This window comes from Citrus sinensis, chromosome 9, assembly GCF_022201045.2.
Source record: "Citrus sinensis cultivar Valencia sweet orange chromosome 9, DVS_A1.0, whole genome shotgun sequence".
NCBI classification, from domain to species: domain Eukaryota; kingdom Viridiplantae; phylum Streptophyta; class Magnoliopsida; order Sapindales; family Rutaceae; genus Citrus; species Citrus sinensis.
Window position 1 is genome coordinate 1,885,129 of NC_068564.1, and position 16,109 is coordinate 1,901,237.

Genomic DNA, 16,109 nt, shown 5'->3' on the forward strand with positions numbered 1-16,109 from the left:
TAAATACTTTATTTGACGTGCATTGTAAACTCATTAAACAGAAGCATGACAGTTGTCAATATTTCCAACATATCACTATTTTAAATAAATCAAAGAATCTAACACATGTTTCTATTGGAATAGGTGCGTATATGTTAATTTACTCATTTCCCATTCTCTTCATTGCTGCCTTGAGCTGTTTATACCTTCATCTTGGTAACAATTGCAATGATAACAATGTTAAAAGGTAATAACCTCTCTATTAATTACTCCCAGCTTTTCTTTCGTATAGTTGATTTATAATAATGAAGTAACGAATGGTCCCTCTGAAGCAGCAGTGAGGGGGAGAATATTTCCCATTTTGCCACGTGGCGACGACCAGTGCTTGTAAAAGGCCCTCTTGGGATTGTTTCTTGGATAGAGCTGTCATTTGCAATAATGTTCATTGCACTGCTTGTTTGGTCTTTCTCCTCTTACTTGCACGGAATGTTTGCACAAATTAGCCAACAGGCACCCGCACATGATGGAGAGCAAGCGTAAGACTTAACACATTTTGCTTTTCTGATTCACTTTGAATGATACAATAATTCAAACTAATTTGGTTTGAGCGGTTTGGCAGGTGGGTAGCTAAATTGGAAATGTCAGGCCTAACGCTAGGCCTCGTTGGGAACATTTGCCTAGCCTTTCTCTTCTTTCCTGTGACTAGAGGATCATCAGTCTTGCAGCTCATTGGCCTCACCTCCGAGGCCAGCATCAAATATCATATTTGGCTCGGGCACATTGCCATGACCATCTTTACTGCACATGGTTTATGTTACATCATCTTCTGGGCCAAGACAGACCAAATCTCTCAGGTAACAAAATTTTGTTCCAATTTTTTCACATTCTCTTCTCAGTTGGGTCCAAATTACTTATTACCTTTTTGCTGAATGTTAGATGCTCGGATGGGACAAGGTAGCTGTGTCAAATGTGGCTGGAGAAATAGGTTTGCTTGCTGGATTAGCCATGTGGATAACAAGTATCCCACGTATTAGGCGAAAGATTTTTGAGCTCTTCTTCTACACTCATCATCTCTACATTCTTTTTGTTGTGTTCTTTGTGCTTCATGTGGGGTTCTCCTATTCTTGCATCATCCTTCCCGGCTTCTATCTCTTCTTGATTGATCGATATTTGAGATTCCTGCAATCCCAACAAAGAATTCGTTTGGTTTCAGCTCGCATTTTACCCTGTGATACTGTTGAATTGAACTTCTTCAAGAGCCCAGGTCAAGCCTATTCGACCAACGACTTGATATGATGCCTATCGTTGATTCTGGTGCAGAAAAGCCCTCGATTTACTGATATTCTGTACATTGTTGTTCTGGTGCAGGGTTAAGCTACAATCCGACCAGCATTTTATTTGTAAATGTGCCTGTGATTTCCAAGTTGCAATGGCACCCTTTTACAATTACTTCTAGCAGCAATGTGGATCCTGACAAGCTAAGTGTTGTCATCAAAAGTGAAGGAAGTTGGTCTCGCAAGTTGTTTCAAAAGCTTTCTTCTCCCTCGCCTCTCGACCGCCTTGAGGTCTCCATTGAAGGACCCTATGGACCTGCCTCAACCCATTTTACAGGGTTTGTATTTATATATGTATATACATATAATCAGCCAACAGTACAAGAAAATTTCAAAAATTTTGTTGTGAAAATACATAATTTGATTAACATGAAGCTATTCTGCAGGCACGACATGCTAGTGATGATAAGTGGAGGAAGTGGCATTACTCCTTTCATCTCCATCATCCGCGAGCTGCTCTCTTTGGCCAATAATTCAACTGGAAAAACTCCACGGATTCTCCTTATATCTGCTTTCAAGAAATCTCAGGATCTCGCCATGCTAGACCTCATTCTCCCAGTTCTAGGCACAACCCTTGACATTTCTCCTTTGGAAGTGCAAATTGAAGCCTATGTAACAAGGGAGAAAAAATCCGCAGAAAACAACCGCCAACTTGTTCAAACCCTATGGTTCAAGCCCAAAGCAGAAGACTCCCCAGTTTCTGCAATTTTAGGCCCCAAAAGCTGGCTCTGGCTCGCCGCAATAATTTCATCTTCATTTATCATATTTCTAGTGCTCATTGGCTTTCTTACCCGATACTATATTTACCCAATTGACCATAATTCTAATACGATATACGCTACCTCATGGAGAGGCGGTCTAAACATGTTGCTCATTTGCGTCTCAATAGTCATTACAGCAACGGCAGCTTTTCTTTGGAACAAAAAGCAGCATACCAAGGAAATGACACGGATTCAAAACACCGAGAAACCAACACCAATTGCTTCCCCAGCCTCATGGTTTTACAATGCAGAGAGAGAGCTGGAGAGCCTTCCCCATCAGTCTTTTATTCAGGCCACCAGAGTTCATTACGGTGAAAGACCTAACCTGAAAAGTAAGCTTTCATTTTTATCTTCCAGTCTTACTAAATCATATTAAATTAGTTTGCTTCCTTAACAAGGGTGACTGGGAAATTCTTCTTGGCAGAGCTACTAATGGAAATTGAAGCAACAAATGTTGGAGTTCTTGTTAGCGGGCCCAAAAAGATGAGACAAGAAGTGGGGGAAATCTGTGCATCTGGTTTTGCAAACAATCTCCATTTCGAATCCATAGCCTTTAGCTGGTGAAATGCTAAAGAAGCTTGTAACACTGGCGCACGGGCTTCTTTTGTCAGATTGCAGGATTTTGCACGTCCATGTAATTGATAATACAAAAAGGGACTAGTACTGTTATTTTCATTGATAATATAACACGAACACAAACATCACAAACTTTTGCCAGTCGTCATATTTTAAAGGCCACATTGAAATAGGACTTACAATGGACGGTAAGATGAAAATAAAAGGATAAACAGAACGACATAAAAGATGGACAAAACTAAGCCTATCTATTCAGATGGAAAATAAAAATTCTGACAAGGAGATGAAACGGGTTAAAGAAGGAAGCATCTCCTCAACAGCAAATAAAACCCTAATAGTTGAGGAGTCACCATACACTGTTTCTATTCAAAAAGAATTGAGGCTGCAATGCGGAGAGCACTCTGCCACAGTCTACGATTCATTAGCTACAAATGAATCCTCTGGGTTGTTATTATACCTCAACCGCCGCATAACTCCATCACCATCATTATCATATCGCCTTACTCGATGAATAACCTCATATCGGTTCCCCGGCTTTCTTCTATCATCAAGATCAGTACCTTCATACTTATATCCCCTACCAGCACCACTGCCCATATCTGGAAATCTTCTGGGAGGTATCATGGGTCTAAAGGGACGTGATGAATCAAACCTTTGGCTCTGACGGAACATCCTAACCGGTGATTTCCTATCCCTGAAATTATCTAAACCAGAGATCCGGTCATCAAACCTGGGAGGATTGCGCTGTGGCGACATCCGATTTCTTGGTGGGGACATGAACCCTTCTTCGTATTCAACTTCAAAACGCTTCTTAAAAGGCGCCCTCACCCTATTTATTCTGGTAGACCTAAAATCTGGCGACCTGCTGCGGCGTCTGGACCCCTCATTTCGATCCCTCATTGAAAACCATGAACTAGGCGACCGGCTTCTGGATCTCGACCTGGGTTTCTTATAAGGTTGAGCATAATGGGGTCTCTCCCCACCAAGTGGAGAAATACTTCTCTCTCTCCTGGCTATCCGGTGTGGCATATGATCATCAGCAGGATAGTTGGGCATTGGCCTGCGATAGTCCTCCCTGAAGCCTCTACTGATGCCTTCTGGATATCTCCTAAACCTACTCCTATCAGGACCAATATCATCTCTAATAGGAGCTGTTCCAGTATAAATATCATCCCTGCAGCCCAGGGGTCTCCGATTAATGGACCGATAGACACTGTTTGAGGAAGAGCTCATATATTGCCTCCGTACACGGCTGTCAAACCCTTCAACTCCAGATACTTCAAACATTGTTCGGTCTGAGGCCATTAAAAATCCACGGCTCTCAACAACACTTCTTGGCCGAGGACGCCCAGATCCGTAAGGGCCATGGCAAGGAGGAGACTGACGGGTATTGACAATGTGGCCACCTCCTGGGCTTCTACGACGCATATGCAAAGAAAATCTATCCCGTCCCATGAATCTGTTGTTTGGATCAGACTCCCTTTCTGACCGAGGACATAAATCATCAAAATTATTGGATCTGAAACAAAAGACTAGTTAGCAACCAGCCAAAGAGAAAATTGAATGTATATCAGGAAAAATTAATTGGAACCATATAATTACCCGCATCTCTGTAGAACATTGGAAGATAAAGATCCTTGAGTGCGAGACAACAAGTCCCTTCTGGATGCCCTTGCTCCAACCATTGTATAAGTGAAATCTTTACCACTGGACTCTTCACAATCAGCAGTATCTTTCTTTATTTTGTTGCCATGAGCTGCTTCTGAAATTCTGGCCTCAGAGCTCATCAAAGAATCTCCAAAAGCATCACCTACAGCACCTTGTTCAGATTTTTCAGTCACCTCACCCGATCCTAGACTAGACCCACTCTCAAATTTTCTTTTATTGTCATTATCTTCAGCTTCAAAAGTACATAATCTTTCTCCATCACATTCAGACTCGTAGTCTACTTGCTCAATTTCTTCACCCTCACAATCATTTTCCTCCCAGCAATGTGCATCTGTTTCCCTCAATTCGCCGTCCTCAAACTGAGAATCATAACCATCCTGCAACTCCCTAGAGCTTTCCATGAGAACTGTGTGTACCTTGCCATCATGAGAAGTGTCTGACACACAAATGTCGTCACAGGATTCTTCAAAGTTGATCTTACATGAGCTGTTTGAAGGAGCACAACCTCCGGATTCCTCATTAGCAAGTCCACACCCCGTATCTAATCTAGCAGTAACAATTCCAGAAGACATGTGCATCGGTTCTTCAGACCCAACATGCAGTAAAGCAGTCTCCCCTTTTGCTTCCTCAGCTACCACAGTCTCGACTTCCTTAACAGATCCACTAGATGCTACATATTCATACTTGGGTGAAGGATGATCAACACACGCTTCCTCCGCTTTACTTGCAGGCTCTGCCATGACAGGATCAGCCGCTTTACTTGCAGGCTCTGCCATGACAGGATCAACCGCTTTACTTGCAGGCTCTACCATGACAGGATCAGCTTGTTCACAATTGTCCATGCTAATCATCTCCTTGTCAGTATTTACGTCATTATGTAAGGAAGATGCTCTACCAGAATCTTCACCATTTTCATTTAGCGAGGTCCTGTCAGACTCACAAACAACCCTATCTAAAGCTGATACATGAGTAGAAGCAACATCATATTCATCCACCTGTGCACTTTCAGCAGGCACAACTTTTTCCTCTTGGACACTAGAAGCACAACATTCTGTCTTCTTCTCAACGTAACAGGGTAGTGATGAATCGCTTGCCACATTATTCTGGCACACAACACTAGCTATGTGTGAATTTAAGCTTACAACTTGAGTGGAGTCTTTCAGATCAGCATCACATTCATTAAGGCCGCGATCAAGGCCAGAACTAGCTTCCATTTGATTGTCTTCTCTGTCTGATCCCTTAGCCAAGCCTCTCCCATCCGAAAACAAGTGGGTCTCCTCATGTACTTCAGTTGAAATCTTATCATTTTTGAGAATTTTAGTTTCACTCTCTGTCTCAAAATATTTCAAAATATGATGCTCTACACTCCCAACAACCGAAGTACCTTCTACATCTTTTGTTTGAGAACCAACACTTACACCATCACAAGGTTCCTCCCATGCATCCATGACTACATTTAAATCCCAATGTAGTCTTGAAGGTACAGACTTTTCTAAAGTTCTGTTTTCCTTTTCATTAGAAGAATTCTGCACAAAAGTAGCACTAGTATCTTGAACAGAAGAATCCTCTATTCCATCTGCATCTCTTGAGGGGCAATCAGCTGCCTCCATCACTGCAACAGCTTCTCCCATAAGCACTGTAGAACCATTGTCTTGTACAGATCCTTCCACCGCTGGCTTTTCCTCTGGGTGGTCAACATCAGCATCAAAACTATTACCGCATGCCGCAGCTGCAAGTATCTCAATACCAGAGAAGTCTTCTCTATAACCAAGCTTCTCCTTCAATGAACCTGAAATTTTCTCATCAACAACACCATGACTAGGAGCCACCATAAGAAGAGACTTTCCATTTGAATTTGAACACGCCCCTTGACCTGAAGCATGTTCAACCACTTCAATGGATGATGGGGTCTGAGGCCGCGGAGGTGATGGGGATGAGGACCGAAAGTTAAATTTCCTTTTCTTAATAGGCACGTGCTCTATTTCATCGCTGAAACGTCGTCCAAGAACAGCCACACCAAGCTGCCAGAGGAAGAAAGCAAACCATAATCATGAAGCAGAATGCAAAGTTAACAATGAAGTTAAAAAGCAACAAACAAAGCCACAATAATTACCTTCTCAGACTCCGAAACTGTTGTATCCTCTGCCCTTTTGCAAACATTATTTTCAGTTACCTCCGCACTCATAATCAAGTTTCTACCTCCTGGTTTCCTAGTACGCCTTGTTGCGCTCCTATTCCCTTTAGCTACTTTCTTCCAAGTGAGATCAGGATTTATGAAATTTGTAAGTTCTAGACCTGCTGTGCTCATCATCCTTTTAGGTACAGATCCTATCCCATCAACTAATGGTTCAACACAACAAGTCTTGCAGGTAGCCGTAGCTTCTTGCTTTCCAGGGAAATCCCCTAGAGCAAGTACACGATCACGTCTGAGAAAGGTAACATAAAACTTCAATTAATATACCAAAACATTTCAATTAAGGGAACACCGCTTGTATACTGAATGCAACACAACTAATAATAGTATTTAGTGAAGCAATTCTTTATTCTTTATTTTCTTTAGGGTGCTCAAGCTCCATCCCAGCCCAAGAAACATCAGAAATCAGAATAGCCCCGAAGAGTGAAGATCTGTATTCAATTACCAAACTGAGCTGAATATATAAATATCACCTGGCACCTAACTACTATGTGACTAATAGCACAAGTAGACAACGACCGATACAGGTGGCCCCTTACCCACCTCAAAGCAATCTTTTAAGCTTAAAAGTACAAGATGGAACAATAAGAACTCCCTCGGCAACTTACTTAAATTTAATTCCCCCAATCTTGACCGATAAATTTTTGATAGGGAAGGTTCTCCTCAGTGATTACCAGCTGGACTCAAGAATTCTCAGATCTGCAAACTACTACAACCTGTAATAATATAAAGTTCAGATCAGCTTAAAGTAGAAGACGATATATAACATTAACAGCTAGTCCAGCTAATAGATAACATATTATCAAGCCCAAACGCTGATAAGAAATTATAAGACTGGCGGTATATGCCTCCATAAGCAAGGCAGATCATGATTTCCTCAATTCAATAAGCAGGTTCCAACACTAGGAACCAGAGCACGAGGATATAATAACAGACATAAAAAAGATTAAATATTCAGATGATGCTTTCTAATCACAGGCTTCTAAGTTGAAAAATCAACATCTATGAATCTGTTGTTTCGAAATTCTCCTCGCAAAGTCCTCAGATCCATCAAAAGCTTTGAGATTTCGGAGATGCATATATCATCCGCAACCAATAGATCCAATCATGTAAACAAAAGATTAGGAGTTCAAATCTCCTATAAAGAAATTTTAGATAAAAAATTCATCTGCGCCATTAGCATCCAGATTTTATTCAAGCCGAGGTCATCGATGAAGACACGAGATTAATGTAAAAGATTCCTCGGATTCGCCGATACAAGAACCCCTATACATAAAAATCGTCGCTTCGGCATGTGAACATTATCCTCTTCAGAGAGAAACCCTAACTTTAATCTTCGGCAGCCGATGAATTACAAAATCAAAGCCGATTTAGATCTTTTCAGGAGAGAAGCTTCTCCGCTGTTTTGAAGAAAAACAACCACAAACAAAATAATAAAAAAAAGCTTACGATTTTTTTATTATTATTATATACCTGCCGCTTCTTTCAACTCAAATCGCCGCCGAGTTTCACGATTCGAACGAAAAGCTTCGAGAGATTTAAACAAAATCTTTGAATCTCGCTAAAGAAGATTACGATCTTCTCCTTCTTCTTCTTCTTCCTCTTCGTCTTCTTCTTTGGTCTTGTTATATATTACAAAGGCTTTCACAATATCGACGACTATTGACCGTCCGAATACGGGACCTTTGATCGCAAATCCATCAAACGCTGCGCCTCCTCCTCAAGAGCCAAATCTTCTCTGTGTGTTTTGGATGAGACCTTCACAGCCCTATCATCACTATGTATTTATCATTGACTTTCTCCCGACGCTACCCTCGCTCATTTTGTCATTTTTCCAATATCGCCCTCGCCAGGGGCCTCTAATTTCGGGCCCTGCCAAAAATTGAATGCGGTACGTATTGGGGGAAAAGGAGAATTAATAAATGTGCCTTTTTTTTTTTTCTCGAAGTGTCGATTTTCTTGGCTATAACAGGGGGGGAGAAAGTCAATAGTGAAAGAATAAATGAAAAACCAACGATATATTTTTTAAATAAAATTCCACAAAAGTTGAGTCTCAATTAGTGCCTTCACTGTTTACATATACATAAGTTGAAATTTCCTCATAACTAATAATAATATTTTTACTGGCTGGACGGATTTGTGCTGCGTTGATTATGACTGAAAATTGTAGAAACTCAAATTGTTTTGTGCCCGCAGAATTAACTCATAGTCAACTGGTGAAGCAATTGGAGAGGGGAAAGGCAAATTAATTGACTTTTGGAATTTATATCAAACACGACAAGTGTTGTTGAGGGTGCCTGGTGCCTCCACTTAGCATGTCACTCTCTGAGATGCGTTTGCTATGGCCTTTTTAAACGGAGCTTCTTCGACTGGAGTTTTTACCCAATAAAACAAATTCGTTGCTTGCGTATGATTGTAAGAATGTGAGTTTTTTTAATTAAAAATTATAATATTATTTTGATAGATAAATTTTTTGAATTTTATGTTAAAAAAAAGGAATGAAATACAGTGTGAAGAGATTCCTCGTTTGAATAAAATAAAAAATTAAATTGGAAAATAGACAAAAATTTCATATACCAAAAAAAAAAAACACGCACGCTGCAATGAACCAAATTTCCACTAATTTTCTTTTCTTTTTAACTTTTCACCATCTGTTATGTGTGTGATCTAAATTCAGCGTCCGCTTCATTTTTCCCTTTTTGGATTGGTGTTTACAAATCAAAGTAATTTTTTCCCATAAGTTAATCGCTGTATACTTTTCATTTAAATCGATTATATGTTATAGAGTAATAATCGTAGATATACAAACAAAATTTTGTGTATAGATTCTATTTATCCAAGGAGACTTGTCGCCACTCGGCCAAGTGGTGAACCACTATCCTCGTAAGCGTGAGGGCAGTAGTTCGAATCTATATGGACTCAATATTTCTCAATTAAATATAATTGTACGGAATTAATTTATATTTTTCTCCCTTATAAAATATGAGTGGAAGAAATATTTCTCTTCTGTGAGAATATTATTTATCTGGGCCTAATATTTCATAGAAACTAATGTAATATTATAGTTCGAATTATATTATCTCATGACTCTTTAGTAATTTATACTTAAAATTTAAGAATATGGGTTTGAGTTTTAACATACGCTAGGATTCTATTCGCTTCTAACTTTAAAAGTAGTTTTTTTTTTTTTCTCACTTTAATATGGGTGGATGGAGTAGAATTTTCAATATCGATTACTTGAGTAAATTTTTATTGTAAATATGAATCGATTGTAATATAAAAAGGAAAAGGGTCAAAAAAAAAAAAAGGAAGAAGAAGGAAGGAGACATGTCTATTCTTCACTTGTCAAAAAAGTTTTTGCATCCCAAGGCAGGAAGGAATTATGCTTTGAGCACAAAGTTGGATTTCCGGTAATTCCTAAAAAACAAGGCAAAGCAATGTGATTGTGAGACATTCTATGCATAATTTGATTCCTTTCTTTCCTCCACACCCAGTGACCTTGAAGCCGCCATCACCGCCACCGCCACCGCCGCCGCCACCACCACCATGCCCCGGGCATCATGATGATGAGCGACCCCACTAACCCCAAAATAAATAAAAAAATGAGGGGAAAAAAAAAAGGTCAAAAGATTCTCTTTCCTCTTTGCCAATTGATATCAGCATCACCAACTGGACCCACTCAAAGGTGTACTCCACCTAATTTTATGTCCCTTAGCCCTTTGCTCTTCTAGTGTGTTTTTATTTTCCTTCTTCTTTCTTTATTTTATTTTAAACTTTTCTTTGTTTTTCTTTAATTATCATTTCTTCCATATTGAAGAAAAAAAAAATCATGAAAAAGGGAAGCAAATTCATATGCTAATTCCACCCAGTTCAGTTTCCCATTGTGAAAGTGAAGGATCAAATTCGATTTGAATTTGAATGAAGCACAAAACAAAAAACAAAAATAAACGATTATAACGTACATTTATCGTGAGGTAGGCGGACTCCACCAAAGAAAATGAAGAATTTGTAATTTAATAAAGCAAAGAAAGTACTAAATAAAAAAGGAAAGTTCATGAGAAATTTCCTACGCTTCTCCTTTTTTTCTGCAGACATGTCTGAGCACAAGATTAAACGCTCTACAATTCAACATATTTTCCACAAAGAGTTGGAAAAAATATACCGCACAGGAAAGGGGAAAAAGGAGTATTAATATCTTATAGTCAAATTGCTCTTAATTACCTACTGTACCACGCCGTTTGTTTTTTTATTTATTTGAAGTTTGAATTTTAATTATTTTTATATTTTTTTAATTTTTTAATTAATTTATTTATTTATAATTTATATATGATCATAAGATATTTAGGTATGAATGGAAAAAGTTAAATATTTTGATTTTTACGTGAATGACAAAATACTTAAATGAAACTTTAATATTCTATTTTATTAGCACCTCTATTAAATACATTTATTTTCTATATATAAATTATCCTTTAATTTTTTTTTATTTATCAATTTTCTTTGTTCTAAGCATATTCAACTATCATTTTTTCTATTTTTTTTGTGAATGAGAATTTTAAACATAATGAGACTTAAGTGAGTGTCTTTTATAATAGGTCCATCACTTTATACATACGTGTTAGATATATATATTTTTTAAAATTTTTCATGCTTTGTTAAAATTTACATTCGATGTTTTTTACTAATCAAATCATTTATTTAACAAATAAATATAAATATTATTAATATTTATGAGATTATAACATCAAAGTACCATATTTCAAATATTTTCTTTTTAAAAAAATAAATGATTCTACACTTATACTAAGATATTCAAAAAAATAAAAACAAACATGTCATTCAAATATATGAATTCAGACCTATTCAAATTCATTCAAATTTTAAATGAAAATACAAACAAATTATTCAAATACACACATTTACATCTATTCAAACTCATTCAGGTTTTATATTTAAAAAAACACACACACTATCTTTTTTTTTTTTTATCGAACACTACCTTAATATTATACATAAATATATGAATATAATATTAGGACTGGTGAGTGTGCACAACCAAGGACAATTGTAAATGCAACAATCAAGCCCAAAAACTAGGTCATTGTTTATATTTTACATCAACTCACATTAATTCAGACAAGGGAATGAGAATTTTTTTTCTTTTTTTTTTTTTTGTGAATGAGAATTTTAAACATAATGAGACTTAAGTAAGTGTATTTTATAATAGGTCCATCACTTTATACATATGTGTTAGATATATATATTTTTTTAATTTTTCATGCTTTGTTAAAATTTACATTCGATTTTTTTTACTAATCGAATCATTTATTTAACAAATAAATATAAATATTATTAATATTTATGAGATTATAAAATCAAAGTAACATATTTCAAATATTTTCTTTTTAAAAAAATAAATGATTCTACACTTATACTAAGATATTCAAAAAAATAAAAACAAACATGTCATTCAAATATATGAATTCAGATCTATTCAAATTTTAAATGAAAATACAAACAAATTATTCAAATACACACATTTACATCTATTCAAACTCATTCAGGTTTTATATTTTAAAAAAAACACACACACACTATCTTTTTTTTTTTGATCGAACACTACCTTAATATTATAAGTAAATATATGAATATGATATTAGGACTGGTGAGTGTGCACAACCAAGGACAATTGTAGGTGCAACAATCAAGCCCAAAAACTAGGTCATTGTTTATATTTTACATCAACTCACATTAATTCAGACAAGGAAAAACAGAGCCCCCAAGTCTATGACACAATTGTTTGAATTTAAAAGCTTTTCACTAAATTTCTCATTGGAGTATCAGTACATTAAAAAAGAAAATTCCCATTATCAACTTGGATCTTCTCCGGGGAATGGTCATTCAAAAAAAAAAAAACCGAGTAAAGACTACTAAGCCTGACAGGAAAATATATTAAGCGAAAGAAAGAAGAAACAACAATGTTTAGTCCAAAGAAATAGAATATGTTCTTTGTTTTCAAACTCATTCAAGTTCATCAAGTTCCGTGGCCAAATAAAGCCTACATAACGTAGAATTCTGAATTCTCTTCATGCGAAAAGAAGCATTTAAAGACCGCCGCCCCTCAGTGCAAGAACAAGATGAAGCACAGAACCGCCCTCAATGTTGTAGTCGCGAGCTGTCTTGTCGTCTGCAAGCTGCTTACCAGCATAAATAAGCCTGCAACAAGTACGAAAAGAGAAATTGAGATATACAATGTTTAAACGGAAGTAGCAACTTAATTGTATTCTTGTCAGTACAGATAAAAAGAGAACCAATTTTCTAACTTTGCTAAGGGAAGGATAGAAACATGATTGCGACTCCTAGCAACACATATTATCAAAACATGAACCACTGAAATCAACACAAGTACACACTGCAAAAAAGTATCTTTTCAGTGGATGCATTCTGATGCATGCCCTAGCTCTTAACTTGAGCTCATTCTTGAGCTTACTGGGTACTGCTCATTAAAGTTATTATTTCACATGACAAGAGAATCAATGTGCAGCGAATACACAATGTAATCAGAAATCATTGAAGTGTTTTCTTTTTCTCCCCCGCTCTTCTCACACCCCTCCCCCTTTCTTTCTCCTCTCTCTTCCTCAAAGGAATCACTGGAGTTAGCATCACTTGTCACTGAAAAACAAAAGAACAAGGAATTTAACTAGATACCTTTGCTGCACTGGAGGAATCCCTTCTTTTTCCTCCACCCTTTCCTTTATTCGTTCAATGGTATCAGTTGGCTCAATATCAATTTCAATTTCTTTGCCAGTGAGTGTCTTCACCTTGATCATAGTTCCTCCCCTGAGCCTCAGGACCAAGTGAAGTGTTGACTCCTTCTGAATGTTATAATCAGCAAGAGTACGGCCATCTTCCAATTGTTTCCCAGCAAAAATCAATCTCTGCTGATCCGGAGGAATGCCTTCCTTGTCCTGTAAAAGACATATTCAAGTGTTGATTAAACATGAATAGATTAACTCAAAAAATCAAAGCCCGTGCATAATGAAATCAGAATTTGGACTTATTTCCAGAGTTTTTTTTCATTCTTCTTTCTAGTCAAATCCCAATTTATAATCTCCCCTAACATAAGGCACATCATAAACTGAATATGAAATCTAACCGTAACAGACTAAATATATACTTCTACCCTGGACTACACCGAAAGATGCGATCACCACTACGGAGTTGCTTCTATGATTACTATTGTATGGTAGTTAAAACAAATTGTCTAGAATTCAATTTTGTAAACCAATTATTGTCAGTACCACAAAACTGAAAACTAATTTGTTTTCTACAACAATCATGCTAATCAAGAATGGAGAATATCATGAAAATTGCAAAATATTAATCAACACCTATCTCATAAAATAGCTAAATGAAGATATCCCTGAAATATCAAATCTTGAAACATCCCCAACATAATTTTTAGGGCGCAATAAATGAAATTCATCAAAATTAAACCTAAAAAAAAATGCTAGTACTAATTTAACCTCAAGATGGGACAAGATTTTTATGTTATCAATAATAAGAGATGCTCAATCACCAAAACAAATCACAAACACTATTTCTATCACAACCCCTAACCCTAACAGATTGTCACATAACCTAGCATCAAAAGGTCAATAACTTTCCCAAACAAACCTCGTCTTTCCATCAAAACAAACATACCCAGATAAATATTCACACCAAGAAACCATTGTTAACAACAAAAAAGACATCTTGAATCAAATAAAAGATTACCTGAATCTTAGCCTTAACATTATCGATGGTGTCACTGCTCTCAACCTCAAGAGTAATTGTCTTCCCAGTCAAAGTCTTCACAAAGATCTGCATACTGCTCTGATTTCTTTTCCCCCACTCTTCTTCTTTGAGAAAAAAAGGTGAAGCTTTGAAGACAGAAAAAGAAAGAAACTCAGTGTCTTTATTTAAAAAGGCTATGCCGTGCCACCTCCAGAGCCAAATCTTTTCCCTGGAACCTGGAATAATATAGAATTCAGATCAGCAATGAAACCAGTTTAAAGTAGAAGTTGATATATAATATTAGCAGCTAGTCCAGCTAATAAATTATAAATCTGCCAGCATATGCCACCATAAGCGAGGCAGATCATTATTTCTTCAATTCAATAGGTGGGTTTCCAACACCAGGGACCAGGGCTTCATTGCATCAAAATAAACAAGAGAATATAACAGCAGACAAACAAGATGAAATATTCAGATGATTTGTTCTAATCACTGGCTTCTAAGTTCTAAAATTAACATCTATCTATGAACTGTTGTTTTGTAGACGTCCTTGCAAAGTCCTCATAACCATCCAAAAAGCTTGAGTTGTGAGACAGCATATATCATCCGCAACCAATAAAATCCAATCACGTAAACACAAGAACACGAATTCAAATTTTGCCCATTAAGAAATTTATATTGAAATTCATCAATGCCATTAGCATCCATGTTATCTTTCATCGTATTCAAGGGGATGTCATCGATGAAGTCACGAAATTAGAGCAACGATTCCTCAGATTTGATAAACATACAAACGGTCGCTTCTGCTTGCAAAATTATTCTCTTCAGAAAACCTTGTAAACAAAGCGTACAAATAAAAAAAGCTACGATCTTTTATTATTATTATTATTATTATTATTATTATTATTATTATTATTATTTACCTGCCTCTTCTTTAACTCAAAATCGCCGCCGAGTTTCAAGATTTTCAACTCTGGGTAGAGTAAAATTACGATCTTCTCCTTTTTCTAAGTCTTTGTTCCTCCCCCTCCTCCTCCTTCGGCTTAGTTATTTATAAAGGCTTTCATTTTATCGACGATAATTAACCGTCCGGCTGGGCCTCCTGCTCCTCCAGAGCCTAATCTTCTCTTTGTTTGTCGACGCTACCCTTGTTTATTTTTGCCATTTTGACAATAATGCCCTCGTTAGGAGTCTCCTATTTCGTGACTTGTCAAAATCGAATACGGAAGAAGGTTTTGATAAAGGGGAACAAAAAATAATGCCACGAGATTTCAATTATTCTGCGTCCTTAATTTATCTATTAAATAATTAATTTTATAATATAATAATGAGCCGAGCCAATTGGAGTTTTTAGCAAATTGCTAATATCGAATACAGCAATTTCCTTTGTTAGTCCTCCAATGTTTCAATATCTCTCATTAGCTTGTTACCATCACTGAATTTCCTCTAATTTTTCACTATCTAGCCTTTTGACTTTTTGGAAATGGATAAATTATATTTATTCTACAACGACACCTCAACAACAAGCACAGTATATTAATTGTGAATCACTTCTCGATAAAATACAAATGCCATTCATTATGAGTCTAAATATTTGGTGCAATTAATTATAATTAAATCTATAGACCATAAGCCATGCTCAAAGCAAAATAAGGAATTTCTTATTTTAATTTTAAAGAAAGTACTAAAGTACAGGAAAGTTCATAAGAAATTTCCAAAGCCTCTCTTTTCTGAAGACATATCTAGTACAAGATTAGTCTCTCTGACTCTACATTTCAATATATTATGGACAAACAACCAGAAAAATGAACAGATAACAAG

The 16,109-nt window shown here is 36.6% G+C and overlaps 3 protein-coding genes across 4 annotated transcripts; 1 reads left to right on the forward strand and 2 right to left on the reverse strand.

The window, feature by feature from the left end:
- Window positions 1–2,644, forward strand: LOC102622812 (ferric reduction oxidase 2-like). The gene is made up of 7 exons (XM_025092157.2): window positions 1–226; window positions 315–515; window positions 599–833; window positions 916–1,243; window positions 1,348–1,591; window positions 1,700–2,406; window positions 2,499–2,644. Exons 1-7 carry the CDS (start codon window positions 132–134, stop codon window positions 2,636–2,638), a joined length of 1,950 nt encoding a protein of 649 aa, XP_024947925.1. The 5' UTR covers window positions 1–131; the 3' UTR covers window positions 2,639–2,644.
- Window positions 2,645–2,712: 68 nt separating this feature from the next.
- Window positions 2,713–8,281, reverse strand: LOC102609710 (uncharacterized). Its single transcript, XM_006490592.4, has 5 exons — window positions 7,986–8,281; window positions 7,121–7,228; window positions 6,432–6,744; window positions 4,253–6,339; window positions 2,713–4,169 (listed from the first exon to the last, which is right to left on the reverse strand). Exons 3-5 carry the CDS (start codon window positions 6,627–6,629, stop codon window positions 3,062–3,064), a joined length of 3,393 nt encoding a protein of 1,130 aa, XP_006490655.1. The 5' UTR covers window positions 6,630–6,744; window positions 7,121–7,228; window positions 7,986–8,281; the 3' UTR covers window positions 2,713–3,061.
- A 4,152-nt stretch (window positions 8,282–12,433) lies between these two features.
- On the reverse strand, window positions 12,434–15,453 carry LOC102610027 (ubiquitin-NEDD8-like protein RUB2). 2 transcript variants are annotated; one of them, XM_006490593.4, is made up of 4 exons: window positions 15,212–15,453; window positions 14,289–14,524; window positions 13,221–13,480; window positions 12,434–12,728 (listed from the first exon to the last, which is right to left on the reverse strand). In XM_006490593.4, exons 2-4 carry the CDS (start codon window positions 14,379–14,381, stop codon window positions 12,617–12,619), a joined length of 465 nt encoding a protein of 154 aa, XP_006490656.1. In that variant the 5' UTR covers window positions 14,382–14,524; window positions 15,212–15,453; the 3' UTR covers window positions 12,434–12,616. The 2 variants fall into 2 exon arrangements, with proteins under 2 accessions (XP_006490656.1, XP_052289508.1); XM_052433548.1 differs by lacking the exon at window positions 15,212–15,453 and adding an exon at window positions 15,080–15,101.
- Window positions 15,454–16,109: the final 656 nt, after the last annotated feature.